The sequence below is a fragment of the Lissotriton helveticus genome, chromosome 4_1, assembly GCF_964261635.1.
Source record: "Lissotriton helveticus chromosome 4_1, aLisHel1.1, whole genome shotgun sequence".
NCBI classification, from domain to species: Eukaryota; Metazoa; Chordata; class Amphibia; order Caudata; family Salamandridae; genus Lissotriton; species Lissotriton helveticus.
In genome coordinates this window covers 214,543,905-214,571,614 of record NC_136063.1, presented here as the reverse complement: position 1 = coordinate 214,571,614, position 27,710 = coordinate 214,543,905, and the positions used below count along the sequence as shown (strand labels likewise).

Sequence of the window (27,710 nt, the reverse complement as noted above, 5' to 3'; positions counted from 1 at the left end):
CTTACTCAATAGTTGTTGACTCTGTCCCTGAAATATCTGTCAATTGTTTCCTTTTTCAGTACGTTTACAAGCCACTATCCCAAGAGACAAGCCAATGACATTTAGGGCCTGATTCTGATGCGTTTAGGAAGGTCTCCTAACAGCATTTGCTCCATCCAAATCTGATCGGGAATGTGTCTTTCCAACTGACATGGAAAGGTTTCGGACTGACTGAGTACGATGCGATTTAGGTGTTAGGAATATCCCAATCCAATCCCAACGGCATTTGAAATGACCGATCCGTATGGAGCAGAATCGTGCATCTCTATGGGCTCCATTTACGAATGACAGAGTATGATGCTGGATTTGGACAGACTTTCCAAATTGTGCAGTCCGATTCAAATCAGCAGTCGGAATCAGACTGTGGGGGCCTGTAGTGGGCTCCACTGCACCTGGGGCCTACCCAAACGGGCCGATGGGAGTACCCATGGGTCCCTCCTTACCAGCCATGCACAGTGTGGCAGGCACCAGGGGGTGCTCGCCACAGGGTGCTCACGATTAACACCGGATATGCTGAAATGGGCAGGTTCCCTCCCTCGCTTTATATATCTCCCCCTCCAACCATCATCTTTTTGGATATTTTCTTCCGTTTTCAACAGACACACGCCACAAAAATGTTTGCTGTACTATCTAATACGCAAAAACAACAGTTGATGGACAGAATGCAGAACAATGTCATACATTCACCCCAGTACAGACATCTGGGCTTAAATCCATCGTTTTTTTGCTCACCAAGCCACCCCATGTTCAGACATGGCCATATGCAAATCAGCCTTGATCCTGTGCCTCATGGGAACAGTCCAGTCCGAACTGCCAAGGCATGTCTTACCTGGACCGGAATCAAGCATCCTAGGACCGGTTTATGGCTATCAGCCGTCATCAGCTAGGATAGCTTGACTCCAGTGGCGTGGAGAGCACGGGACTCACGTCTGAGCATACCTGTCCCACTCAGGGTGACAAAGGCATAAACAACAGTTGATGGTCAGAATGCAGAACAATGTCATACATTCACCCCAGTACAGAGATCTGGGCCTAAATCCATAGTTTTTTTGCTCACCAAGCCACCCCAGTTCAGACATGGCCATATGCAAATCAGCTTTGACCCTGTGCCTCATGGGAACAGTACAGTCTGAACTGCCAAGCCATGTCTTCCCTGGACCGGAATTAAGCATCCTAGGACTGGTTTCTGGCTATCAGCCGTCATCAGCTAGGATAGCTTGACTCCAGTGGCGTGGAGAGCACGGGACTCCCGTCTGAGCATACCCGTCCCACTCGGGGTGACAAATGCAAAAACAACAGTTGATGGACAGAATGCAGAACAATGTCATATATTCACCCAGTACAGAGATCTGGGTCTAAATCCATCGTTTTTTTGCTCACCAAGCCACCCCAGTTCAGGCATGGCCATATGCAAATCAGCCTTGACCCTGTGCCTCATGGGAACAGTCCAGTCTGAACTGCCAAGCCATGTCTCCCTGGACCGGAATCAAGCATCCTAGGACCGGTTTCTGGCTATCAGCCGTCATCAGCTAGGATGATGATGGATTAAACCAGATCAGTTGACAGGGGGTGAGTGCTTGCAATGTTCAACACTCCGTCCATCATCCCTTTTGGTTTTGCTTTGTTCGCTCTAAGTTGGCAGGGTATGCCCAGACATGGGTCCCTTGCTCACTTTGCCACTGGATTCAAGATAGCCTGGCTGATCAGCCAGACACCGGCCCAGGATGCCTGTTTCCAGTGCAGGGAAGACATGGCTTGGCAGTTCGGGCTGGACTGTTCCCATAAGGCACAGGGTCAGACTGATTTGCATATGGCCATGTCTGGACTGGGGTGGCGGAGTGAGCTAAAGAATGATGATGGATTAAAAATATGTTTTTAAGCACTGCACAGTTCATCATGATTTCTGTAACCATTTAATAACAACAAGAAAGACCTTCACCCTGTAAGATCAGGCCCCATCCCTGCATGATAATCTTGTATGTAGTTAAGCTGCTACTGCTCATTTCATTATATAAACACAGTATGAACGTTAACTTTTCCTAGTCCGTTTACTTTCATTATAGCATGCACCTGGCCCAAGGGCATTAAATGTTTCACCGCAAAACCAAGGGAGGTAACATATTGTATTTAGGCACCGGGAGACCAGAGGCCAGAATTTGACCCTGGTACCCCTGTTCCAAAGTGTGCATCTCTAGCCACTTGACCACATCTCCTCCCTGAATTGTATCACAAAGTCTGTTTCTTGTAGCCTCAATTTTGCACCCATTTTACTATCCAGAATGTTAAGCACTGAAACAAAATATTTAACTTCTTAAACTTTCTCTACAAATAAAATATGGTTTATATATGAGTGACATACCAACATTGTTAAGTACTTAGTTCAGTGTTATTTCTTATGCTGTACCTGCAGGAGCTGCTGACCTATATCTTTTGAAAATACACCTTAGTCTGCCCTTTCTCTTAAGGCTTTTCATTGAACCTACAAAAGAGAAAAGTATATGTTGAATCAACTATGTAGTTTACCAATGGCAATTCTTCCAATAAATCCTACAATTATTGTATTTGTACCCCTGAAATTTTTTTAAAATGGGGAAGCCCACATTTTTTTTCTATCTCATGGATACGCAAGTCACTTTCTAGTGGATGGCACACAAAACAATTTAACTTTCTTCCTCTTCTCTGTTAGGAACCTCTTATTTCACTATATTCAGGCCCTTGATGTGTGTGGACTTTTACTATTTAAATTATTTTCAGGATGACATTTCTATTTCTTTCAAATCGTCATATCCCTGCTTTCTATGAATTTAGATTCTTTCCAGTACACAACAGTGCGTTTTATTAACTTTCACACCATAGGGCAAATACAAATATTTTACATTTTTGCGTCTATCTTTGGAACAGTATCCTCATTTGGCTTCAGTACTGAATAATGTACTAATATTTTCATTGAAGCTTTCCACACATTGTAACAATTCCCGGTTTTAACCTATTCTAGTCTCCAAAGCCCTTCTTACCCTTTGTGTTTCCTCCCTAAGACTCCCCGCAAGAAGGGAGGAAGGACTTCTAAAACCAAAACAACCATTTGTAGGGTTTACATATTACCACCGGGCAAATTTGCTTTTACGCAAGCAGAACCTCCCACAAATTCCAATTATTGGTTTTACCTATTTCCTGCATTTTTTTTCTTCAACGTTTTTATAAAATTCGGACTTTCAGGAGACCAGTTGCAGCAGTATATGTATTGCGGAAACTCCTAAACAGCATGCGCACCATGGAGCCATGCGGTGCTCAAGTAGCGTTTACCCCGTGACTTTAGAAAGCGTATGAAAAATACACTGGAGAGGTATGTCGTCTGACGTATCCTAGCAATGGTATACTTCACATATAGTTTACATGCAGATGATCCTATAAGTGTATTTTGCCCAATACTCATACATTTCAAGAAATGCACGTGCATCTAATCTAAAGCTGGAAAAGGAGAAATTTCGCCCATACCTAAATACTGTGCTTCCAAATGTCGTCATGCTACTCCAATTCATGTTATATATTGTGAACATGAAAGTAAGTGAACTATGTTTACATATACTATTTGGAGATATTACAAACTGGCCTTGAAGGTCCCTATTCTAAGATCAAATTGTGCAGGAGGCATTTCACTAACACTGAGCAACGTTTCACCTTGCTTACTCTTTATTTGTTATGTCGTGTTAATTTTATGTTTATAGAGCAGCACATTAAATGCTGTTTTTTGGCGCTATATTAAAACAACATGAGAGAGGAAGGCAGAAAAGGCAGACACAGACTTAAACAGATACTACTAAAAACATTGTCAATATACAACTAAAATTCAATATCTGCCAACACTAAGAATGGCCCAGTAAATCAGGTGAATAGTCACATTTTAATTAATTTCTAAACTTCAATGGTCGGGATTCTTTCTGAAAAGCAATCAATAAAGAGTTGCAATCAATAAAGAGTTGTTTTCTTTATCTGAGGCCACAGACAATGTGGAGCACTTCAGCTCTTAATTCGTTTATTTTATGTAGGCAATCTTCAGCTGAATTCTAGCTTCATAGGGTAGCCAATTTAGTGATTTTAAAACCGGAGAGATGTGTTTATTACGCTTGGTGCCCATGATCAATCTGGCGCTGCGTTCAGAGAGGCCTTTAGGGGCGTCAAAGAGTATTTAGGGAGTCCACATAGCGTGGCACTGCCGTAATCAAGTCTCGGTAGGAAAAGCGCTTGGACCACTTGTTTGAAATCTTGAGAAACAATTAGACACCTATGGCTCTGCGACCGTCTTCAATCCACACAGTTATGAATTCCAGAGCCAATAAACAGCAGTCCAGAACATTTTATCCCACTGAATACTACATTAGAATAACGTGCAAGGCAGCTGGCTATGAGGAGAAGACTTCTGCCCCCTTGACAATTGTGATCTGTGACATCTTTGGGCTTAGGTAAAGTTTGGCATTTCCATTAAAATATGTTTAGAACCTGGCCACTATGATACATGTTATCTGCACTGTTACTAGTAAACAACATAGTTTATGTCTAGACCAGGAGGCGTTAGGCTATTTAATCTTCAAAGTGCAGCTAGCTTGACATTTTCAATGGTTGTGGAAAAGGAAAGAAGATTTTACTATTTCAGCAGATACACACAAGTGAAGTAGAAGTAGAGGAGGTGTAAAGGATTCAGGTTTGCTCAACCTGGACTTCCCAACAAGGCTGTAAACGGCAATGTCTTCCCCCAGGTGTCAGTGATAACATTGAAGTTCTACAATTCAGTAGAAACCAGGTTGATAACCTTTGGAAAGGCAGCTGAGAAAGATTTACTACCTTGTTGGTCCAAACCTTTCAGGATAGGATTCATATTATTGTACTTTGGAAATAAAATGCTAATATAGTTCGAAAGTCAAATGAAACCACTAGGACTAGGGTGGCAGCATTTACAAAATTAAAACTACTCTTTGAGTTATAAGTGTAAGGCCTAGGCTTTTTTTTTTAAACACACGCAGAATCTTGCTAAAATGTGGAATAATTGTTACATGCTCTTGGTGTATCACCTTAATGGGTGGGCACTGGACTCACGTTCGGGATGTAGCACCTTAATAGGTGGTCACTGGAGTGAGAATCACTGATCAGGTCTAAGCACTAAAAGTGTGTACTACCACCCTGTTAGAAACGGGGGTCTCTAGTTGGCAATAGTTTGCACCTTTGTCCAAATAGGGACCCTTGCTTCTAGTCAGGGTAAGGGGACAAACATCTAAAGTAAACCCTGTCCTCCCCCTTGGTAGCTTGGCACGAGCAGACAAGCTTAGTTCTGAGGCAGTGTGTAAAGCATTTGTGAACACATACAGTAATACAGTGAAAACACTACAAATGGACACCACACCAGTTTAGAAAAATAAGTAATCTTTATCTAAACCAAAACAAGACCAAACTACAAAATTAAGTCACTAGCAATAAAGAAATCCACCTGGAGCTATCACAACGTTGTGACAGATAGAAATCCCAAGGTACGGTGGTGATGGCGATGGGATGTATGACGTTACAACGCATACTTTTACAAAGCATACCATTACAACGCATTCCACTACAACGCATACTACATTTACAACGCATACCATTACAACGCATTACATTACATTGCATGTAAGGTAAGTGTTGGATAGTGTAGGGGTAAAAATTACTATTCTAACTCCAGGGGGTGCAACAGTAGGGTAAGTGTTGGATAGTGTAGGGGTAAAAATTACTATTCTAACTCCAGGGGGGTGCAACAGTAGGGTAAGTGTTGGATAGTGTAGGGGTAAAAATTACTATTCTAACTCCAGGGGGTGCAACAGTAGGGTAAGTTTTGGATAGTGTAAGGGTACTATGTGTTGTAATGCTATGCGTTGTAATGGTATGCGTTGTAATGACTGCGTTGTAATGGCATGCGTTGTAGTGGTGTGCGTTGTAGTGTCATGCGTTGTAATGACTGCGTTGTAAATGCATGCGTTGTAATGGATGTTGCGTTGTAAAAGTTTTGTGGTAATGGTAGTGCGTTGTAAAAGTTGCATTGTAAAGGTTGTTTCCCATGGCGATGTGTGCGGCATCGGGCACGGAGTCAAACAGACCCCCAAAGAACAGTACCTTGGAAACAATGAAAGCAATGGCATCGCACAGCGTTGGGGAGGTGAACCTTCGTCGAGCAGCGCGTGTTCCTTATGACCCAGGGTAGGGGAAGCCTCAGTTCCTTACTGCAGAGGTGAGATGTCTGCTCCTTACTGTGTCGGGGAGGTGCAGTGTTGATGAATTCGGTAGTCACCCACGTCGAGTATTGCTCCACGTTGATGAAGCACCGGTGTCGTAGTCGATGTTACACGCCGTCAGCAGGCGTCGGGCCTACGGTGCAAGTTGGGGCAAAGGGTCGTGATCTTCACGAGTGGTGCCCACGGCTTCGCTAAAGGTTACGGCATCGCTCGCCAGCGTCGGTGTTGCAATTTCCTTCTGTGGCAGCTGAAACAGCAGTTCCAGATGCAGAGAGAAATAAGAAATTAGTCTTTGTGTCCCTAAGACTTAAAAAACAGGAGGCAAGCTCAATTCTAAGCCCCTGGAGATCTTCTTCCTCAAGTAGATGGCAAAAGCAAACAGCAAGTCCTTTTTCTCCTTTTCTTTGGCAGCAAGTAGCCACTTCAGGCCAACCCCAGACAGCGAACAGCACAGGGGCAGTAATCTTCCTCAGCTTCTCCGGCTCTTCTCCGTGACAAAAGGTTTCTCTTAAATCCCAAATCTGATCTAAAAGTCTGGGGTCTAGGTCCCACTTTTTATACACACAAATTCTTCGTTCTCTAAAGGCAGAGAGTGTCTGTACCCAGCCAAAACCAGTTCTGACCTTACTGCTGCAGCTTCCTGGCAGGCGGTGGAGACAGCATTGTTTAAGGCAGACCAGGCTCATTCAGGTGAAAAGGAAATCTCCTCCCCCTACTCTAAATGCAGCCCAGGTCTATTTAGCCCAGCCCTGACTCATCAGAATTCTGGAGCCACAGCCCCTCTACAGCCCCAGTCATCCAAAAGTCAGACATGCAATACACAAACCTAGCAGAGGCACACTGGGTGGTTAGGCAAGAAAATACCTACCTTTTTAAAAGTGGTGTTTTCAAACACGGAGTGAAAAAGTCACCCTCACTAAAAAGATGCACTTTAACATACTGAGTTCAGGCATACTAAACATTATTTTTCTGACTTCTTCCCAGGGCCGGTTATGTTTATAAGATGTTATAAACAAACTCCCCATTCTCTCCTATTGGAACAGGTGGCCTTGCAATAGTGAACACCAAGATTGGCAGTAATTCACTATCAGGACATGCCACACACATAAAGGCATGTCCTACCTTTAACATACATTGCACCCTGCCCACAGGGGTGCCTTGGGCCTACCTTAGGGGTGGCTAACATGTAGAAAAGGGAAGGTTTAGGTACTGGCAATTGGGTGCACTTTCCAAGTCGACATGGCAGTCTCAGACTGCACACAGGCTCAGCAATGGCAGGCCTGAGTTACTGTTTACAAGGTGCTTCTGAGGGTGGCACAATCAGTGCTGCAAGCCCACCACTAGCATTTGATTTACAGGCCCTCGGCACACATAGTGCACTGTACTAGGGGCTGACAAGTAAATCAAATAAGCCAATCATGGAATCACTAATCCATAACATCAGTTTGCAAAGGGAGCACTTGCACTTTGGCACTGGACAGCAGTGGCAAAGTGCCCAAAGCATCAGTCCACCTTAACGGAGTCCAACACACAGTAAAAACATAGAAGGCAAAGGCAAAAAATGGAAGGGAGACCCACGCCAATGGTGCCAGGTCTAACACACCCATTCTCACAGGACCTTGATCTCTTGTTCAATGACACTAGCCCTCATATTATCTAACAATCTATGCAGTTTGTTTTTGACAGGCAAACCTTCACTTGTGTTAATGCATGTGCACACTAGTTGTGAGAGTAGGTTGCAACTACAAATGAGATAACTGCTATATCACCCACTTACAGTTCTTCTGTTACTCCACTGTTGGGTAGGAATGAAGTTTATTTCGTCCTCTGAGACATATTTTTCCTTGAACTGGAAGAGTTTTCATCTGCCCCCATTAACATGGCCATACCTTTGTCAGTGGAGCTTATGTTGGTTGACACAGATAACGCTTGGTAGTTTTCATGAAATTTCAATTTTAGTTACTGCTGACCTTGTCCAACACTGTGAAAGACACAGTCCACTTCATTTTGTCAGGATCGAGTTTCACATACTCCATCAGACAAACTTTTGACCATGTTAGTGCTTATGATTTTTTTGCTTATTTTAATTTATTTATTAATTTGAATATGTTTTTTAAAGTTAAAAACCCAAATGAATTAGGGTGCTTTACACTAAACTATGAGATATTAGAGCTTGCACTGAGACATTTCACAAATACAATTGGGATAAACAAGCTTAATAAGTAAGGTGATGACAATCAGGCCTGATGAAATGCTTGTTACACCAGCGTAATCTCACGTATTAATGCCAGTAATTTTGCGTTTTATTTGTTACAAGATATTCCAGAAATTATGCTATTACATCACTTTGCATAGTTATATGCAAATTATGAACAAAAGTTAGTTTGAGTGCATGGACGTAAGTAGCTACTGTTTACAGTGCTTGTGGTTTTTGTGTTGTTTTTTTTACCATGAAATGCATCTTCCAAGCCAAAATGGATGCAAGGACACATTTTGCACTAAAATATAGTGCAAAGTGCCAGTGATGCATTTCATGTAATTTCTAGTAATTTTTCCAAAATTTCACATAGAATTGGGAGGATTAACTGGGAGAATTAGTTAACCAAAAATGTTGATTAAGATAAAAGAATCACAGTGAGCTACAAATGATACAAGTCAAAGAGCAAATACAAGTCAAAGAGCAAATAAAACATTGTATGAATAGGTGGTCTTAAGAAGCTTCCAGAAGGTGGTGAATGAGGCTATCTTTCCTAGGTCAGGTGGAACAGAGTTCAATGCTTGGATGGCAACCCCAGACAATGATGGTTTGTAGGCTAAAGTAATCTTAAACTTATGGATTTCCAGAAACTTGTCTTTGCTTCTCTGTCTCCTTGTTTTGCTGGTGATTATCAGCATGGTAAGGAAGGTTTTGACCATGAATGGTCTTGTAGACTATGACCCATGCCTTGAAATTAATTAATTCTGGCTGAGATGTGGAGACAGTGTCAGTGTTTGGGAATGGGATTAATGTGGTCATTTTTCTTTGCTGAGTTCACTAGTCTAGCTGTCACATGAGGGTGTCTTTGAGAGGAGAAATGCATGATTGGGGTAGCCCAGCAAGGATGGCACTTCCAAAGTCTAGCCTAGGTATGACAAATGAGTGAGCGGCTGTTATGAGTTACTCAGAAGGAATGAGTAGGCAGATTTTCGTTATCGAATGAAGATTAAAGTTATCTTCCCTTGATTTTTTTTGTTACTATGTGAGATTGAGCCTTGAATCTAGGCCAGGAATTACCCATGAGGGACTCCATAAACTACTTTTGCAATGTCACATGTGGGTTACCTGATTTTTTTGCCTTCTATATGATAGATCGAATGTAATTCAGGTCAGAACTGCCCTTTGGCAATGTAGGTATTTAGTTGAGACATTGTATTTCAATTACTTTGCCCGGTCATGGTAGGTTTGCTATTGAATGGGATTTGGATGGCTGTGAATGACCTAAGTTGGGGTTTTGAGGATTGATGTGATCTGACAAATGTTTAGTAAATTTGGAAAAATATTTTGTACTGGGATGCTTCGGTTAAACTGGGCCCAGTATCTCGAATGATTTGGAAGTTGACATTTTTGCTAGGATGAGGTCGACCTTAGTAGTTTGAGGGCTTAAGATTGTGGGCAGTAACAGCTAGGACATTTGAAGATAGAAGCTGTAAAGAGTCCCATGCATTTGAGTATTTTGTAGGATAAGGCATGGGGAATGTGCTTTTTGTGTTGATCGTGTGTTGTATTAGCTGAAGTTTGTTGGCAAAATGGTTTAGGAATGTGTAACATATTTTCTTTGTCATATAATTGCTTGCACAACTCCTGACTTGCCTCTAAATTCTTCCTGGGGTTTTCTTGCATTGTGCCATCTTGGACTTGAGAACCAGCATGTTATTCGTCTGTGAGCTTAAAAATGCAAATAGTGTAGTAAGTGGTCAATGTATAGCTTTTATGTATTCTGACAGGAAGTTGATTTACTGTCTGAAATATTTTTTTTCAGGAACCCTAATATAGAAAGACTATCTTGGAAACGAGCAACGGTGATCCCCCTTCTTAAAAAGCCTGGTCTAGACTCTGCGGTTTTGGCCAATTATAGGCCTATTTCCCTCCTTCCGGCGCTGGCTAAAATCACGGAGAAGCACGTGCATGGTGCACTCTCGAGCTTCTTAGAATCCAATGACCTGCTGCACCCCACGCAATCTGGCTTCCGCCCTAATTTAAGTACGGAGACGGCACTCTTGGAGGTGTCAGAGGCCATTAAGGAGACTCTGGATTCAGGAGGCAAGGCCATGCTTGTCATGCTTGATCTGTCGGCGGCCTTCGACACCGTCCCCCATGAGGGTCTCCTCGTCAGACTTTATAACATCGGTCTGAGGGGGACGGTGCTCAGCTGGTTTACATCTTTTCTTGAGGGTCGTCGACAAACGGTCTGGGCCTCCCCGAGCTCCGCTGAGATTCCGCCATTGGGAGTCGGAGTTCCGCAGGGTTCTGTGTTGAGCCCGACTCTTTTTAACATCTTTATGACCCCTTTGGCGGCACTGGTGGAGTCTTTTGGGGCCCAGATCGTTTCCTATGCGGATGATACCCAGCTGCTCTTCACGTGTAGGAAAGATCAGGTTTTTGACGGAGAGAGCATTCGGGGCTGTCTCGGGATGGTCTTCAATTGGTTTCAGCAGAACAGCCTCAAATGTAATTCTAATAAATCGGAGGTGCTGTTCTTTGGCTGCTCCTTAGATCCTGATTGGCAGGCTTGGTGGCCGGTGGATATGTTCCCTCCTGCACAGGCATCCCAGGTGGCAAAAAATCTGGGAGTCAAGATTGACAAGGATCTGACGCTGAGATCCCAGATCCTTGGTCTGACGGGCACTTGCTTTGGCATTCTTAAGATGCTCCGGAAGTTTTTGCCGCTGCTCTCAGAAGAGCATAGAAAGATCACGTGCAAGCGTTAATTGGCTCCAGATTGGACTATGCCAACGTCCTCTATCTAGGTCTTCCGGATTATCTTGTACAGCGGCTGCAGGTTGTGCAGAACTCTGCGGCTCGTGCTATCTTCGGCAATCACAGGCGAGCCAGAGTGTCCGGCCTGTTGCAGTCGCTTCATTGGCTGCCCATCCGGAAGCGGATAATTTTCAAAGCGTTGACCCTGGCTCATATAGCGCTTTTTGGCTCTGGAGCAAAGTACCTGCAGCGCAGGCTTGTCTTCTACTGCCCGGCCCGGTCTTTGCGATCTGAATCTTTGTTTCTGGCGGCGGTTCCCCGAGTAATGAAGGCCCGTATCGGGGGGCGCTCCTTCAGATTGAGGGCACCACAGCTTTGGAACACTCTGCCTTTGGCCTTGCGCGGTACATCTAATCTCCTATCTTTCAGGAAGGGCCTTAAAACCTGGCTTTTTACCCTTTAGTGTGTTCTTTGTTTACTGTTCATTAAAGTTTTATATGGTGTTATGTTTTTTTCTCTGAGCTGCCAACAATAAAGCGCCGGGACACTCTACTCGTGTAGCCGTGCGCTATAGAAATTAAATTTAACATAACATAACATAACATAACAAATGTTCTGCTACAACATGCATAATGACAGTCTTCAGAGACACTGCTTCAGTAGATGTAATGCAGGCTGTAGGTACGAACATTGTTAGCAAACATATTGGCTGACAACACTATTGTGTCCTAAATATAATTTAAAAAATGACATCCCACTGGTTGTAGATTCTCGACTAATATTTTTGTAAAACTCAAATAGAGGACATCAATGTGTCCTAGTGGTAAAAATTCAAAATTTGGAACTTGAGTACATGGGCTCCAGTCTTGTCTATGGGTCTTGACCGAATTTCATGTTATTCAGGGCAAATGCCTCATTTCCATGGGCCTAAAAAAGTTTGATTATGATGTGAAATACATGAAAGGGAATGTCAATGAGCAAATCAAATGCATACGATTCTTACCTGATGTACAGGATATCATCTCACATACTCACTTAACCCCATCATCTGTTACCACAGAGTGAAGTTCATTCTCTATCTATGCTTATACTTACAGATAATATATTTCTACAAACTCTCAAAACCCATACACGCTGCTGTAAGTAGAACCAGAATACTTTACGTCTGACTTACTAAAGTCCAACCTGGTTTGGTGTTTCAAGTTTATGTTTTGTTAATCTTTATTAACTTAAGGAAGCAGTTAACTTAATTTGTAGTCTGTTATAATTCTTGGTAACAACACTAAAGTGTCCAGCCAGGGGAGTGGTGAGAGCCAAATCAAGAAGAAGCCACAGGTAGATGGAGACAGAATTGACAACTTGTTGGATGAGACATCAAAGTATTTTAGATTATTGTATGTAATTCCATTGTCTTAGTATTCAAATACTTTTGGTTTCCTTGTAAAGTTGTCCAAGGCCTATTAACACTCCCTTGGCTGGCTTTCTCTGGTTTTAATATCATTAGCACAATTTAATGCCTAATTTCTCTTGTGGCTAAAGTGCCCACCTGCCAAGCTTCAAAGGCCAATAATGATTGAAAGAAGGGAGGAGATCTTGTTGTCCCACATGGAAGTTCTTTGTGTGGAGTGCCACACCACAGAATAATGTAGATAGTCATAGTAGGGAACAAAGAACAGATAGCTCCTTGGATAATGAGATTGTGTTTGGTCTTTGGTGAGAGTTATTGAACTTCCTTGATGTGGATTATAGAGAGAGAAAGGTTAAGAAGATGGTTGTCATGAAAATCTGGGCTGGAGAATCATACAGACTTTTGCCTAATTCACTCTGGAGTGATAGAATTCAGAGGGAAAGACCTTTTCTACCCACGGAATTTGCTGGTTGGGAGGCTTGGACGACCGCGTATCTAGGCGGAGTTCATCCCACTGGGGATTGGGGGCATCTATCCCTCTGAATTCTATCACTCTATGGTCATTTACTGAGGTGACCTGATGCTGTTTTGAAGATAGATCTTAGGGAATTGAATCTTTCTTTGCACAATCAGTGATCTGACCACCACTGAAGACTATTGCGTCTGCTTATTGTGAATTAAAGAGATGCTGTTTTGAAGATAGATTTGGGGGAATTTAATATTTCTTGGCCCAATCAGTGAATTGACCATTGCTGAAGACTATTGTGTCTGCTTATTGTGAATTAAGGAGCCCTGAAGCAGTTCTCTTGGATACTTGCCTTACTGAACGAAACGCGTTGACTGTTTGTTTGTGAAAAACCTTGTGTAAACTTGAAAATAAAGGATTGAAAGACATTTAAAAGGACTGAATAAGCTCTTTTTGTTCAAGTGTACTGGTCTACATGTAAAAATAAATGTTGTCTCTGTCTAGCAACACAAGGAAAGAACTTGGTGGAGAGGGACAGAAAAAGCAATATAACCCCTGCACTGAGAGTATACTTTTACAATGTTGTGGTCATCAGATATTCTGGTTTCTGATCAATAAACTCCCACTTTGGGAGTTAGCTTCTGAAAAAAAAAAACTTTGGAAAGGTGTGGTGAACATCTGTGAAAACCAATGGCAGCCATCCAACAAACGTTTTGTACATTGAAAGAAACCACTGTCATTGTGGCTGCTTTCAATGTATAAAGATGACCACTAGGTGAATGGTCATTTCCAAATTTGGTTGGCCGGAAATGAAACAGTCCGGCAAAACCATAAACTGTTGATTTGTCAATGTAGCTCTAATTTTTCAAGCTCCGTTTTGCCTTCAAACTTTAACAATATTAACTATGGTTTCCCTTATCCAATTTTAATGACCTTGTTGTCATTTTTTACTGATTTAATTGTGCCCAGTGGACACCACCAGCTAACAGACCTAGCAGACACTGAGTTACTACATTGCTAGCCAAGGTTTCAGGTGTTCCAAGTTCTCAACTACTAGTGTTCAGAGTCTTTCACCTAAAAATGCTGATATAAATGTGGTTGCACGTGATATGGCTGTAATTGCAATAGTCTGATAGAATCACTTGTACGTTGTACAAAAATTGGGAGGCTAGCTTCAAAAGAATGTGAACACCCTTGACGTCATACAGGGTAATTCTTCAAACTTTTTAAGGTTAAGCCCCCCAGCTGAATTTTTTTAGATGTTGGGCCCCCCCACCACCTGACAGAAATTTCTGGAATCTGGTACACTACATGATCGACTGCCACGCGCATATTACGGGCCATATCCGGCAAATAATGTTCAACACAATAACAGTGTTTAGTAAACTGCAGGTTTGTGAGTGGGTGTGGTGAAATGACAGAGGCGTATTACACAGCTCAAAACATAATTTTCCAAGATGAAATGTGCGCAAATTCTTTTTACTAGGATGCTTTGTTTTACACAGGACATAGATTAATATTAACACCACCAACATGAATGTGAAGGGTGTGCCCTTGTTTAGCCACATTTAAACTATCAAACTGTGGGTGGATTTTTGCTACTGCCATCCTCAGGTTGTGCTCCACATCCAGTATAGAACGGTACTTAGTCTTTAATACCGCAAGTGCTGAGAACCCAATCTCAAAAACTCCTTAATAAATAAATAAATACATTGTAAGATGTAAAGCACCATGCATAAGTGAACTAAAGGGAGGATTGCTGTGATGAACCCACTATACGGAACACATTATGCGTGTTTCATTAAGTGGAACTTAAAATATGGAACCTTACTTTGCTTATGGGGGCTTTGCATTCAAGTAGCAGTTGGATGTCACGCAAAATGTCATATGCATGATGTATAGATCCCACACATGAGCACACATAGAATACAGAATAGTAACACATAGGCAAGGGAGTAGCCAGACAATTTAAATACCTCCCACTCTGAACTACAGCTCTTATGGCACCAAGAAAGCAAAGTAAGTCATCAACCCTCCCCATTTATCATGTACATTTTGTCATCTATTAATTCTTTTCCCATTCATTCTGTCCTTCCATCTGTGTCCCATCCATAACCAAACCTTTTCAACCATTTGCAAACCTCTCCATCATCTATCCTTCCATCCATCATTTCACTCATCCATCCCTCCATCCACCCTTTCACTCATCCATCCATCATCCATCCATCCACCCAATCCATCCTTTCCCTAATCCATCCACTCTTCCACCCATCCATCCATTCACACATCCATCCAACCATTTACCCTTTCACCCAAGCTATACTTTCACTCATCCATCCACTCTTCCATCCATCCATCCATTCACTCATCCATCCAACCATTTACCCGTTCACCCATCCAGCCATCCTTTCACTTACTCATCCATCCACCCAGTCACTCATCCGTCCACCCATTCAACCTTTCACTCATACATCCATCCTTTCTTCCTGCTCTTCACCCTCCCTTTCGCTCATGTATGCATTCTTTGACTCATCCATCTTTATGTTCTTCTTTTCACTCATCCATGCACACATTTGCCCATCCATTCTGCCAATCATTCATCCATGTTTTCACTCATCCATCTATCCATCCTCCCTTTCTCTCTCTATTCCCCTTTCACTTAGCCACCCATCCTTCTATCCACCCTTCATCCATCGACCCACTCATCTAGTTACTCATCCACTCATGAATCCATCCATTGACCACTTATCCACCCTTTCACTCTTCTATCCATCCTTTTGTCCATCTACCCTCCTCACTCACTCATCCCTCCTTACATCCACCCTTTCACTCATCTATCCATCTATCTATTCATTCATTCACCCTTTCACTTATCAATACATCAATCCATCCATAATTTCTCTCATCCATCCACCCACTGACTGATCCATCATCCACCCTTTCATTGATTCATCCACCATTTCACTGATCCATCCTCCCGTGTACCCATCCATCTACCCGTCCACCCATACATACATCTATTTACTCTCATCCATCCTTCCACTCATGCATCCATCCTTTGTTTCTCTCATTATCCATTCACCCTTTCACTCATTATCCATCCACCCTTTCACTCATTTATCCATCCTTTCACTCATTCATCCACCCACCCTTTTACCCAAACATCCACCATTTCACTCATACATCCACCATTCCACCCACCATTCCACCCATACATCCACCATTCCACCCATACATCTATTTATTTACCCTTTCTCTCATCCATCCTTCCACTCATTCACTCATCTATCCATCCTTTCCCTCATCCTTCCATTCACCCCTTCACTCATCCATTCATACTTTCACTAATCCATCCAGCTATTCACCCATTCCTTCACTTATTCACTCACCCCCCTTTTCACATTAATTATGAGCTAAGCATTTGTCTGTAGAGTTGCAGACAGAAGAGGCCCAGAGAACTTAGCCCCTGCTGTATTTCCTAAAGGAAGGGGTAGGGTGAGGGGAGGGGAGGGTTCACTATGCCCCTGTACATAGGCAATCTGAAAACTTGGAAGGCATGAGTCATGCATGATGCACAGTGCCAGGACCTCAGGTGACTGTGACATGGTGTTGTTTCCAAGGCTTTAAGTGGGATGAAAAAAACTGGGGGTCTCTCCAAGGGGCCTGTCTGATGTAATTAAGGGTGTGTATTAAAACACTGAAGCTAAAAATATGTACTGAGCATAATATGCAGCGACTGGTATTTTGCTGTTTCTATCAATGCATCCAGTAACATTAGACCTACAACAATCTATGAAAATAGGCTTTGTCAATGGAAGTTAGTTGCATAAAATGAAAAAGCAGCAACTATGGCTTCCTTGTATAACACATTTTGTCTGCAAAATGTCTGTAATACACATTAAATATGAATGATAAAAAAACGCAATTTACAACACCGTGTTTAAAAATTACTCAAGGTCATGAGGGCAAGACTCTGTAGAACAGAGCTGGCTCTTTCACCCCTCCCCCCCCCCACCCCCCCTTCACTCCCACTCCCCCTGAAAGGCTGGGGCCCTGGGCCAGAGCCCACTTTGCCCATGCCTTAAAATTTCTCTTGAATCTTTGTCTCCTTTCTGGGAAGAGCTAACTCTCCCAGGAGGGGGTTAATTCACGGAGTTGACAGCTGCAGTGGGAGGCAAGGGGTCTCCTCTGCTAAAACCGAAAGTGTGTCTGTTTGTTTGCTTTCGGTTTTAGCAGAGGAGACTCCTTGCCTCGCACTACAGCTGAAGCTGTCAACTCCGTGAATTAACCCCTCCTGGGAAAATAACCCAGACAAAAGAACGATTTCCCCTCGCACCCCCTCCAGCCATACCAGGGTTCTCCATTCAAGGTAAGATTGTAGTGGAGTGCGCGCCCCCCCTGGGACGGTGTTGCGCCCCACCAGGGGGGCACGCCTCACAGATTGAAGAACTCTGGGTTAACCTGATAGACACATTTTATTTTCAGGTTATGCAGGCAGGAGGGAGAAATGAGCTAAATGTGCAGGATCCTGGCTGCCTGAGCAGAACTTCGATGGGCTGAGGATGCCACAGCTCATGTGGGCGTGACCTCCACAGCTTGGCAAAGGTCCTTGAGGACCTCCCCCTCATGACTAGGGGGCGCATCAATGATTGCCTTATACCTGGGCACTTCAGTTTTAAGTCAAGAAGTGCCCAGGGCTGAGTGTCTATCACTGACCTCTCGCCACAGAGTGGGTGGGGCCATCAGTCTCTCTGACACATTCTACTCTGTGATGAGGTAGGGACTGCTGTCTCCCCTCATTGTCTGACAAAGGTGAGTCAATGAGGGGAGGCAGCAGTTCCTACCCTCCTGACGCCTCTGAGGTTTTCCCCCCCAAGAGCTGCAGCAGTTAAGTGTAGTGTTTATATTGACTGGTGCGTGTATGTATGAATGTGTGCTAATTTGTGAGTGAGTTGTGAATGGGTGTTTGTGCACATTTCTGCATGGGTTTTAGTGAGTATGTATGTGGGTTTGTGTGCCCCCCGCAGCTGTTCTTACCAGCCACGGCTGCTAACACATCTACTATACAGCTAGCACATTACTGGTCAGAATTATAAAAATTCCAAATTCCTGGTCTCCTGGACTTAGCAAAACCTCTGCCCTTAAAATACTAATACACAGGTCTGCCACTGGCAATAAGGCCACTAACATATGGTAGGACTCAGCATAGGTCTTACAAAATTATTCCTATGCTCAACCCTTGGTAAAGGGGCTGCTTTTTATCTTTAAAATTACACCAAAATGACAAAAATCCAATTTAGGGAACTGGAGATATGAATTTAAAAAGAATTAATAAAATAAAGCACTTAGAAGATTATAGCACCATACTGTGATACCTGCTCGCGATACACCTCTCGATGCTCCTCATGTAGCCGTATCCAGTGAGGGTTCGCCGGCTTCAGTTTTCTTCTAGTTCCTGTCAATCTCTGGAAGTTGGAGCGATGGAGCTTTTAGCGGGACGAACCTGGTTGGCTTGGCCGGCTCGCGGTTGAAGGCAGGTGGCCTGGCAGGCCAGTTTAAGCTTCTCCCTCTATTGAGCTTTTTTTCAAAGTTGCTCCAAAGTTCTCCAAACTTCTTGGACTTCTTTCTGAAGGGGCCCCAAAGTGCCTCAAACTCACTGGAAGCTCCAAGCTGGCCCTTGAAAGTTGAGAACTTCAGTTCCCACAATCCACTGGTACAAAACCCTTACAAATCCACTGGTGGTTCTCTAAGGTGTGGATTTAGTTGGTGATGTTCCAGATGAGCTTTTTTAACCTGTAGCTTTCAGGGAGTACACTCTTTAGTTCTTGTTCAGCAAGATAATCCATAGGGCTGTAGTTTCCGATGGTGCAGTCTTCAGAGGTCAGGCCTTAGAAATCTTTGCACAGCACAACTTCTCAACAGGGCACTTCTTGTTTCAGTAAGTTTTGAGCAGCAGATCTGGAGGGCTCTGCCCCTCTCGGACACTTATTCCAAGTTCTCTAGGTCAAGCAGGAGGTCACTTCTGATCAATGGGAGAAGGGTAACTCCTCCAAGATATTACCACATCCTGTAGAGTGTGGCATTATGTTGTCCCAGAGTGCATCAAATCTTCCTAATCCATGGCTAAACGCACCCCTAGGATGGCTAATTTACTTAGACTCTTTTCCCCCCTGCATCTGCTCATACCTTCCTTAATCCTACCATCTGCCTGAGGTGGTAAGTTCAGAGCTGTAAATGACACTGGCCTCTGCTCTCCTCTTTGAAGAACATAGTTTACAACACCTCCCCCTGGCCTGGCATTCCTATGCACTGCACACTGCCCTGCCAGCAGAGCTGGTTGACCCCAGGGGCTCCTTATCACCTCTTTAAGGCAGCCTGGCTAATCCACTTAACTCTGACCAATCAGGGCAGATCACTGGAAGGCTGAATTTGGATTTACAAACAAGAAAGTCTTATAACTTCTTGTATGTACACTTTAGGATAAATTCAACAATATGATATTGTTGGATTTATTAATACCATTCTGGGAAGTCTTTGAATGACATTTCCAGACCTCTCCTATCAAGAGTTATTAATCAATAACTTCCTACCAAGTTAACCTATGTAGCAGTAGATTTGCAATTGGGAAAATTACTTGGGCCATTTTTCCAGCACCACGACTTATAAAAACATATTTTGTAAGTACTTCACTTATATCTACAGGAACCCCAACCCAGGTGCAACTAGGGGATATTTTAGGAGTTCTGAATCTGTAGGAATATAAGTCGAATTTGAGCAGCACTTTACCACAATGTGGGGATTGAAAGGAGAAATTTCACTTTACCCAGGCATATAAAGCTCATTTTATAAGGGTGTACCTTATAAATACCTGCCCCCTAACCCCTAGGATACCTAGGGGAGACCCGGGAGTTCCTAATATGCCAAAACATTGTAGGTTATCCATTTCTAAGTACCCCAAACACAAAAGTCGAGTGTGGGCACCATTTACTTTTTAAAAGCAGTCCTGGCCCCCAGGGCTGTTTTTAAACTGACCTCAGGCTTCAGCAGTGCACACATGCAAGTGCATAAAAAGGCTGCTGGCCTCTGAAACTGCCATGCCCCAGTGTACTTGGGACTTCTATGTAGTTTCAATCCCCCTGCCCTATTATATACTAGGGGCCTATAGGGGAGGTCATGCCAATTACAGGGGTACCCCACCATAACATTGTGTACGCTAGTGCAGTTAAGTGTTTTAACTGTATTCTAATGTGTCTCTTTCAGCATAGCACTGGCCCTGGGCCTTGTTAGGCGGAGTCCAGGGTCAGTCAGAGTCAGTTACTACCGGTACCATACTGCAAAAAAGTTGGGGGGGTGCCCAGAGCACAGGATTACTTTGCAACAACAGCAGATTGCACGTAATTTCTGTGTAATGTGATGGTCAATAGGAAGGATCCTAGCCGCCCAGAATCAAAGAGCAATCTAAGACAATGAGGATTCACTTAGTAGTAAGGGACAGATCGCTTTTTACCTAAAATACCCTAGTAGGCCACAAGACCAGGCTTTTTAGTAAAAGAACGTGGGCTTCCTTCTAAAAGGACAGACATTAACTAGAGTGGCCAGCATGCTCAAAGAGCACACTCTAATGGTTTTAAGAACTTTCCAACTCTCTGTTTCGATTTTAGACTACCAAACACATACATGTTACTATTGTATGAATGACTCTATTCTCACACTGCCTGCAACACTACATGCTTATGTGCTGTGACGTTCACTGCACCATGTTTGAAGCACATCTTTGATCCTCATGCTTCTAACCCAACAATCCAATACAGGACAAACCACATCCAACATCCTTAACTCTACTCTTCAAAAGGGCGTCCCGGAACCCATTGCAAATTCTAGTGCCGCATGTCATCTTCTGGTGGATAAACCACCTTATAAATGCAGTAATACAATGCACAAATGAACTGGTGGACAAAATGGTTGTTATCTCCCAGGCGAGCATTCAACTGCAGCCAAGCAGATTCAACTAACACGTCTACCACTAAATTGTTTCTTTCTTCCCAAATCTGTAAGTGTTCAAAATCGATGGGGATTTAAATCTAAAATGCATACACTGAGCTAGTTTTTGTTGATATCTTTGCAATGATTTGGGTCAGCAGAATAGGACAAAGAATCCTAGAATCAGGGTGGCTAGACAAAGACTGTGACCCCACCCTGGAATTAGTAGGCATTAGTGATTTTTCCCTAAAGGTTCCTATCATACTCCAAAGCCAGAATTCATGACTGAACAAGGTGGGAAAAGCCATCTTTCCAAGGGTAGGCATGACCTACAGGGCCCAGTTGACCCTACCCAATACTGTAGCTGCTACCAAGGTAGCATCTTCATATCCAAAGTAGAGCTAGTCAGCAGGACCCAGTATGAGCTTGAACCGTAAAATGTTTATATAAAACACATTCTGGGTGATATCTCTACAAAGATGAGTGTGAGTTGGTTGCCCTTGAAAAGCAAAAATCATGAGTCTCACCTAAAGGTATGGGTAATAAAATCCCAGAACTGGGGAGAAAACTGTTCTGCTACACCCTGTGGAAGAAAAGAAGATGCACTGCTTTTCCTGTTGAAAATCTGCTTTTCGGGCACAAGGCATGAATGGATTAAGGAAGTAATCCTGCCCTTTTGACCTGTCATCCCTTCACAGAATAGCACTGACCCAGGTGTGAGAGCCCTTCTAGGTAATACAGCATAATGATTCCCTCTGTGACTGAACACTACCTTAGCATGAGGACCTGTAATCTGTGTGTAGGTTTATAGTGAATGTGTCGAGGTGTAAATCTAGGACCACAATTTGTCGAAGAACTCTGACCTTGAAGTTCCCTTTGGACTTTTTGGAAAAATTACTATGCATGGGTAAGAATCATGGTTGCTCTCCAAAACTGTTTGTTTTTAATCAAGTTCAGCATCCATTCATGTCAACGGTACATCTAGGTACTACAGCGAAAGGTCAGTTTTAGTTGTGAGAAGCGCTCACAGAGCAGGATATTTTCCTCACTTCTTTAGAGGCAGCACACTCACTGGACTTGGTTGGCAGCACCCTTCATAGACGTACAAGGCATCATTGGTGTTATGTGGGAGTCACCTTTTAAAAGATGCATCAGTGGTGATGGAGGTCAAGGCTGTGACCTACGCAAAGGGTAGGGAAAGTGATGCAGTGACAGTCAACGGGAGATGGATCCTTACATTGAGTGTTTAGTTACTCACAGGGTGACACTGGCTCAGTGAATAGTGTGTTGGCACACAGGTCCTCATGCTGGGAAAGCGTCATTCATAAATAATCATAATCAAGCAATTTATACAGCACATGGCTACTTTACACAAAGTATTCCAGTGCTGGGATACTGACTTCGGTCAGAGAACAGAATAGCTGAAGAGGATTTTTCTGAATCCAAAGAGATAGGTCTTCAATTTCTTCCTGAAAAGAGTTTTGGAGGGGCTAACCGGATTCCAGCCAGAAGAGAATTCCAGATTTGTGGTGCAAGATAACTGAAGGCACTGCCTTCAGTTCTTGCTCTTTTAAATTTGGGGATAAAAGGTGATCACAGATGCAGAAATACGTTCTGGGGCCATTGTGTTTCATAAGTTTCCGTTCTAAGTCCATCCAAGCTTCTTGCAGTAATACACCGTTTAAGACACATTTTCTACAGGAAAAGGATTTCATCCCCTTTTCTGTTTTAGGAAACAATAGGTCTGAAGGAGGTTAGAACTATATGATAACTCCTTGCATGTCCTCTACAAATATTGGGTGAGATAATAGGTTTGGTCTACAAAACAGATATAACATTTTCAAACCACACCGAGGACTGCATGGAGCTAGCGAACATATAAAATGGCTGTGATTGGACCTTAGAAATAAATATTTGTTTACAAAAGGTGACACGTACTCGCTTTATTTGCTTTTTCTCTAATAAATGAGAATTTTTTTAAGAGCGAAATTCTGTCAAAACATTTTCTCTTGAAAAAAAGACTGCACACAGCAGGCAGATGCTCAGAGGAATGTCATCGACTGTCACACAGCTGACATTTTGACAGGGCCCCTATTGTGCTGAGGGGAGCCATGTACCAGACGGATGAAATAAACACCGTATTTTAAGCTGTAAATGTTGTGCAGGCGTTTCAGCTTGACATGGCTATAATGTCTGCAATAAGTATTTCTGGCATTTCGGGGAAAGAACGAGTCATGCAGACCTATACTTATGAAATGTCTGCCCATTGCCTGTTTGTGAGACAACTGAGAGTCAAGGATAGGTGATTAGGGAATGTGAAAAGGCTAGTTACTGCGAGGTGAGCAGTCCATTTTTCTAAAATAGAAACGCGGAGACACTTCTAGCACCCTCACTCGTGTTATTAATTCTAAGTTATTTTGGGTTTCCGGTTTGCAAGAGCTCTTGGGGCACATCCTCTTGAGATTTTAAGAATAGCTGAAACAAATCCTTCTTTCATTGAAAAGAGCAGCATAATTATATTTAACGTACAGGGAAGGTCAATGCAGATGCAAGTTTACCAAACACCGGAAATGACGCAGTTTGATTGGGAACTCTGGGGCATATTTACAAGCCCCTTACGCCACTTTTGCGCCGCGGTTGCGTCACTTTTGTGACGCAGTGGCGGCGCAAAAGATGCGCCAAGGTGTGGGGTATTTACAACGTGATGCATCTGGGAGATGCGTCACGCTGTAAAGCTCTGCGCCAGAAGGAGGCGTTCCTGCGCAGGGGGGGGGCATTCTGGCGCAGGAACGCCTCCTGGAAGTGGTTGAGTGAAAGTTACAAGATTTCACTCAGTCATTTTGGTGCCCATGCTGCGTCAAAACCCTGCCGCTGCTTGAAGCAGGCGTAGGGATTGACGCAGCATTGGAATAATAGGGCCCCCCGAGCATTGCTGGAGCTGCGTCGTGCTTGCGACGCAACTCCAGCAATGCGACACTTTTACGGCACAGATGCGTGACGCATCTGTGCCCTTTTTGCCCCATGGTGCGCCGCATTGTAAATGCAGCGCAACCATGTTGGCGTAGGCATGGCGCACAATAAGTGGCTCATCCCTTCTGACATGCAGGGATGCACCACTTATTGTAAATATGCCCCTAAGATTCTTGATGTTTAAAATGTGAGTGTATATTGGAAATGCATGTTTACTAAGAGAGGAAAACACTAATGTCTGCTTGCTGAATTGAGTTTAATTGAATACTGAAGTGTGTGAATAGAAAATAGGATTCGGAATTACCTGCCCATTTTAAATTGTCTCATCAGTAGTCTGCATGCCTCCGTACAGTAAGTCACGATCACTGCATAGCCTGGGCGGGATTGAGCCGGAAATTGCGTTCAGTAGTGCTTGGAGTGCTGTGTAGCGGCATCAAGAACCTGCAACTGCTCTGTGCCCTGTGTCCTGTGCTGCGCCAGCAGTTGTTGTGTGAGGTTTGCTTGGGAGCCCTTTTTGAGCAGAATATGGGGAAGAGGAAGTCCCCCCTATGGGTTTATCCCCGAACACACCCAATGGCACTACTGATTCCTTCCTAATAAAGGCAGTGGGTGCAATCACTAAAGAAATTGATAAAGCAGAGTGACGGCTCTCGCTGGGCAGGACTGGTTCATCAGCGCTGACTCTAGAAGGGGACCCGGCACTGGTAGCTGGAAACATGGAAGGAGATGGAGCAGGAACTACCCTCAGCCAGAGGCAGGGGGAGGAAGGTGTAGAGACCTGCAATGCAAATGAGAGGCCTAGCACCAGTAGCAGTTTGAATCCCCAAGTAGTGGGGCAGATCACAAGGAGCAGGGCCGCAATCTTCTCTAGTCGATGTATGGAGCGGAGTGGTCCGCCAGCCCAAAGAGACAGCACAAGGTGCAGAGGAAATTAGCGCCCAAGGTGGCGAAGGATAATCTTGGACGCTAGGGGAACAACATAGAAGAACTTTGGGGGTCACACAGGGGAAAAATAGTGCATTGGTGACTGGCCTCTTTAAGGATTTCTTAAGTAAACTATCAAACCCGGTCAACGACAAAAAGGTATCTGTGTCGAATATTGAGAAAGTGTTGCCGCCGGCTGTTGAGCTCACGTAGGATGATGTTTCTACTCACACCTGCCAACAACAAATAGGCTTGAATGTTATGCCATGCGCAGAGATAGGCTCCAAGTCCCAGATCCCATCAGTGCCCACGGATAAAAGAGGTTTGTTGAGGGCGGGCCAGCTGATCCAACACAGAAAGGATCCGAATGAAATAGGTGTTCGGGAGGGTGCTCACCACTGGGGGCAGCGAGCTAGTGGTGCTGTTCAACTAGTCCACAACACACAGAATTTTCCAGTTCTAGATCTCCCACCGGCGTGTTGATAGCTCACAGGAAGAGTCTAATCACCAGTTGATAAAAAAGGCTACCTAGTGGCTAAGAACATTTTTGGCTTTAATAGCTCAGACCACAGACATGTCCTGATGGCAAGAATAGTTGGGTGGATTGGCAGGCTCAAGAAAATATTCAAAGGGGATTGCGTGATTGTCACGCTGGGGTACCCTTTAATGGCCCAGAAGATTTTGTTCCCATCCTCACAATCATTTATGGCAGACTCCGGGATTAAACCAGTACCACTGAGCTTCTTTTATAAACCCCCACCAACATCTTTATTCCCCCACGGTGAGGCTACACACGAAGCAGGTCCGAGTTGGAAAAGGGGTCCTTAGTAGCTAAGGAATGCCTTCGCTCCATTGAGTGAACTGAACCATATAGATTGACTTGTAGAGGGAGTGAGTGCTACAAGACTGAAGGGTAATCAGACAACACATACCAAGACCCAAGGGGGAGGGAGGTGGCTGATGACATTGGGGGGCTTACTGACACCCATGTTGAAAGATATAGGGACTTTAGGGAATGCAGATCTCCCAGCATATATGGGGATAAGATCGATGCCTCATGTCACCAGGAGAGGCGAAATTGGGATGACTTAAAACTTATTTCGTGGAACTTGGCAGGTTTGGCGAGTAAGTTTCAGGACGAACAGTGGCTCCATTATATCAGAATGTTTGACGTAATAGCCACCCAGGAAACATGGGAACCAATAAATACCTTCTTTTTAGAAGGGTACAAAACTTTTTTTTGCCCAACTAGAAGGTCTAGTGCAGAGTAAGCCAGCAGGGGTCTGATAATGTTTGTAGATATAAAGATCCAAGGGAGGTGGAATTCGATCCCATGGGAGTAGAAAGTAGTACAGGGTCTAATATTTGTGAACAAGATCTACCATTTGGCATTAAATAATTATTATAACGCTCAGCCAAACTTGCAAGGCTCAAACCCCTTTGAGGAACTAAGCCTTTGCTTAGGGAAACTACAAGAAGAAGGACGTGCCAAAGCCCACCTAATAGTAGAGGGAGACTTTAATTGCCACCTGTATCCTAACTTGAGGGTGACTGAATGTGATTGGCAGACATGTACACTAAGCAAATGGCCTCACATGGAGCACAACAAGTCAGGAAGGGAGCTGAGCATGCTTTTAAATACCTTTGGATTGACCCACACAATGGATTTGATTGCTGGGCACCCAGTTACACCTGTGCCCCCCAAGTATAAGGGTAGAGGCTGTGCCTCATTTATTGATTTTATTTTTGTCTCTCATACAGTGAGGAGATTTATTACTAGCTTTAATATTAGGTATAGTCTATTCAGTGACCACAATCCAGTAATGTTGTCACTTGTTGCTCCACGACAACCTCTGGTATCGCACAGTCTGAAGGGGGGTTTGATTTCCGTGACGGATCAAGGAAGACAGCTGCACTGGGCGCCGGAGACATGGCTGCTTTTAATAAATCCCTTTTTAGGAGAGGTCAGCAGGATATACAGAACTGTTTAGACTGTGATACACAGTGACAGGATTTAATTCAGTCATATACAGCTATCGCGCAGTTACTGGATAGCCTTTTAAAAGCACCTGCACCTAGACACCTCAGAGACGTGCCAAGATGGTTTGATGGGCAGTGCTCAAAAGCCCTCAGAGTTTTAAAGATGGCACTTAAGCAATCTCCGAGAGATAAAGGGTGGATTACAACCTGCCACTAAATGAACAAACAGGCCGTTAGGACACGGAAACGCCAACTACAACTGAAGGCTTGGGAAGATCTAAAAGAGGCCACTGAGTTTAAGGATTCCACCCGATTTTGGGAGGTTATAAACAACCCCTGCTTTAAAGATTTAAACAACCCATGCTATTTTACCTGAGCAATAGTCTGCTCATTATGAGCGTCTGTATAATCAGCCCCTGAGAGGAGACGAGCCAAAGCTACAGTTCGAGGCCCAGAGAACTGTTGTTATTTCTTTTACCCTAGATGAGGTGAGATTAGGAATAGATTGTGGAGAAGTGTGGCTCACTGGTTAGAGTGGCAGACTCTGATGCAGAGGTCTGGCCCGGACCAGGGTTTAATTCCCGTTGCGGCAGGGTCTTGGGCTCAATGTCCTCGGACCCGATAATTCTCTCGCCTCGGTGCCTACTCTAATCATGGGCCCCACTCTGCAACTCTGGGCAATAGCTTGCTTAATCTCCACACCAGCCCTACCGCTAGGATGCCTGGCTTCAC

The 27,710-nt window shown here is 43.7% G+C and overlaps 1 protein-coding gene across 2 annotated transcripts in view; it reads right to left on the bottom strand.

Moving 5' to 3' along the window:
* The window catches only part of FAM135B (family with sequence similarity 135 member B), a 1,359,155-nt gene that overhangs the window by 501,185 nt on the left and 830,260 nt on the right, over positions 1-27,710 (bottom strand). Inside the window, exon 6 of one of the 2 annotated variants that reach the window (XM_078686705.1) lies at positions 2,444-2,518. In XM_078686705.1, coding sequence (XP_078542831.1) covers positions 2,444-2,518 — 75 coding nt within the window. Of the gene's footprint in view, positions 1-2,398; positions 2,519-27,710 lie in introns of both variants that reach the window. The other variant, XM_078686706.1, reaches the window with a different exon arrangement.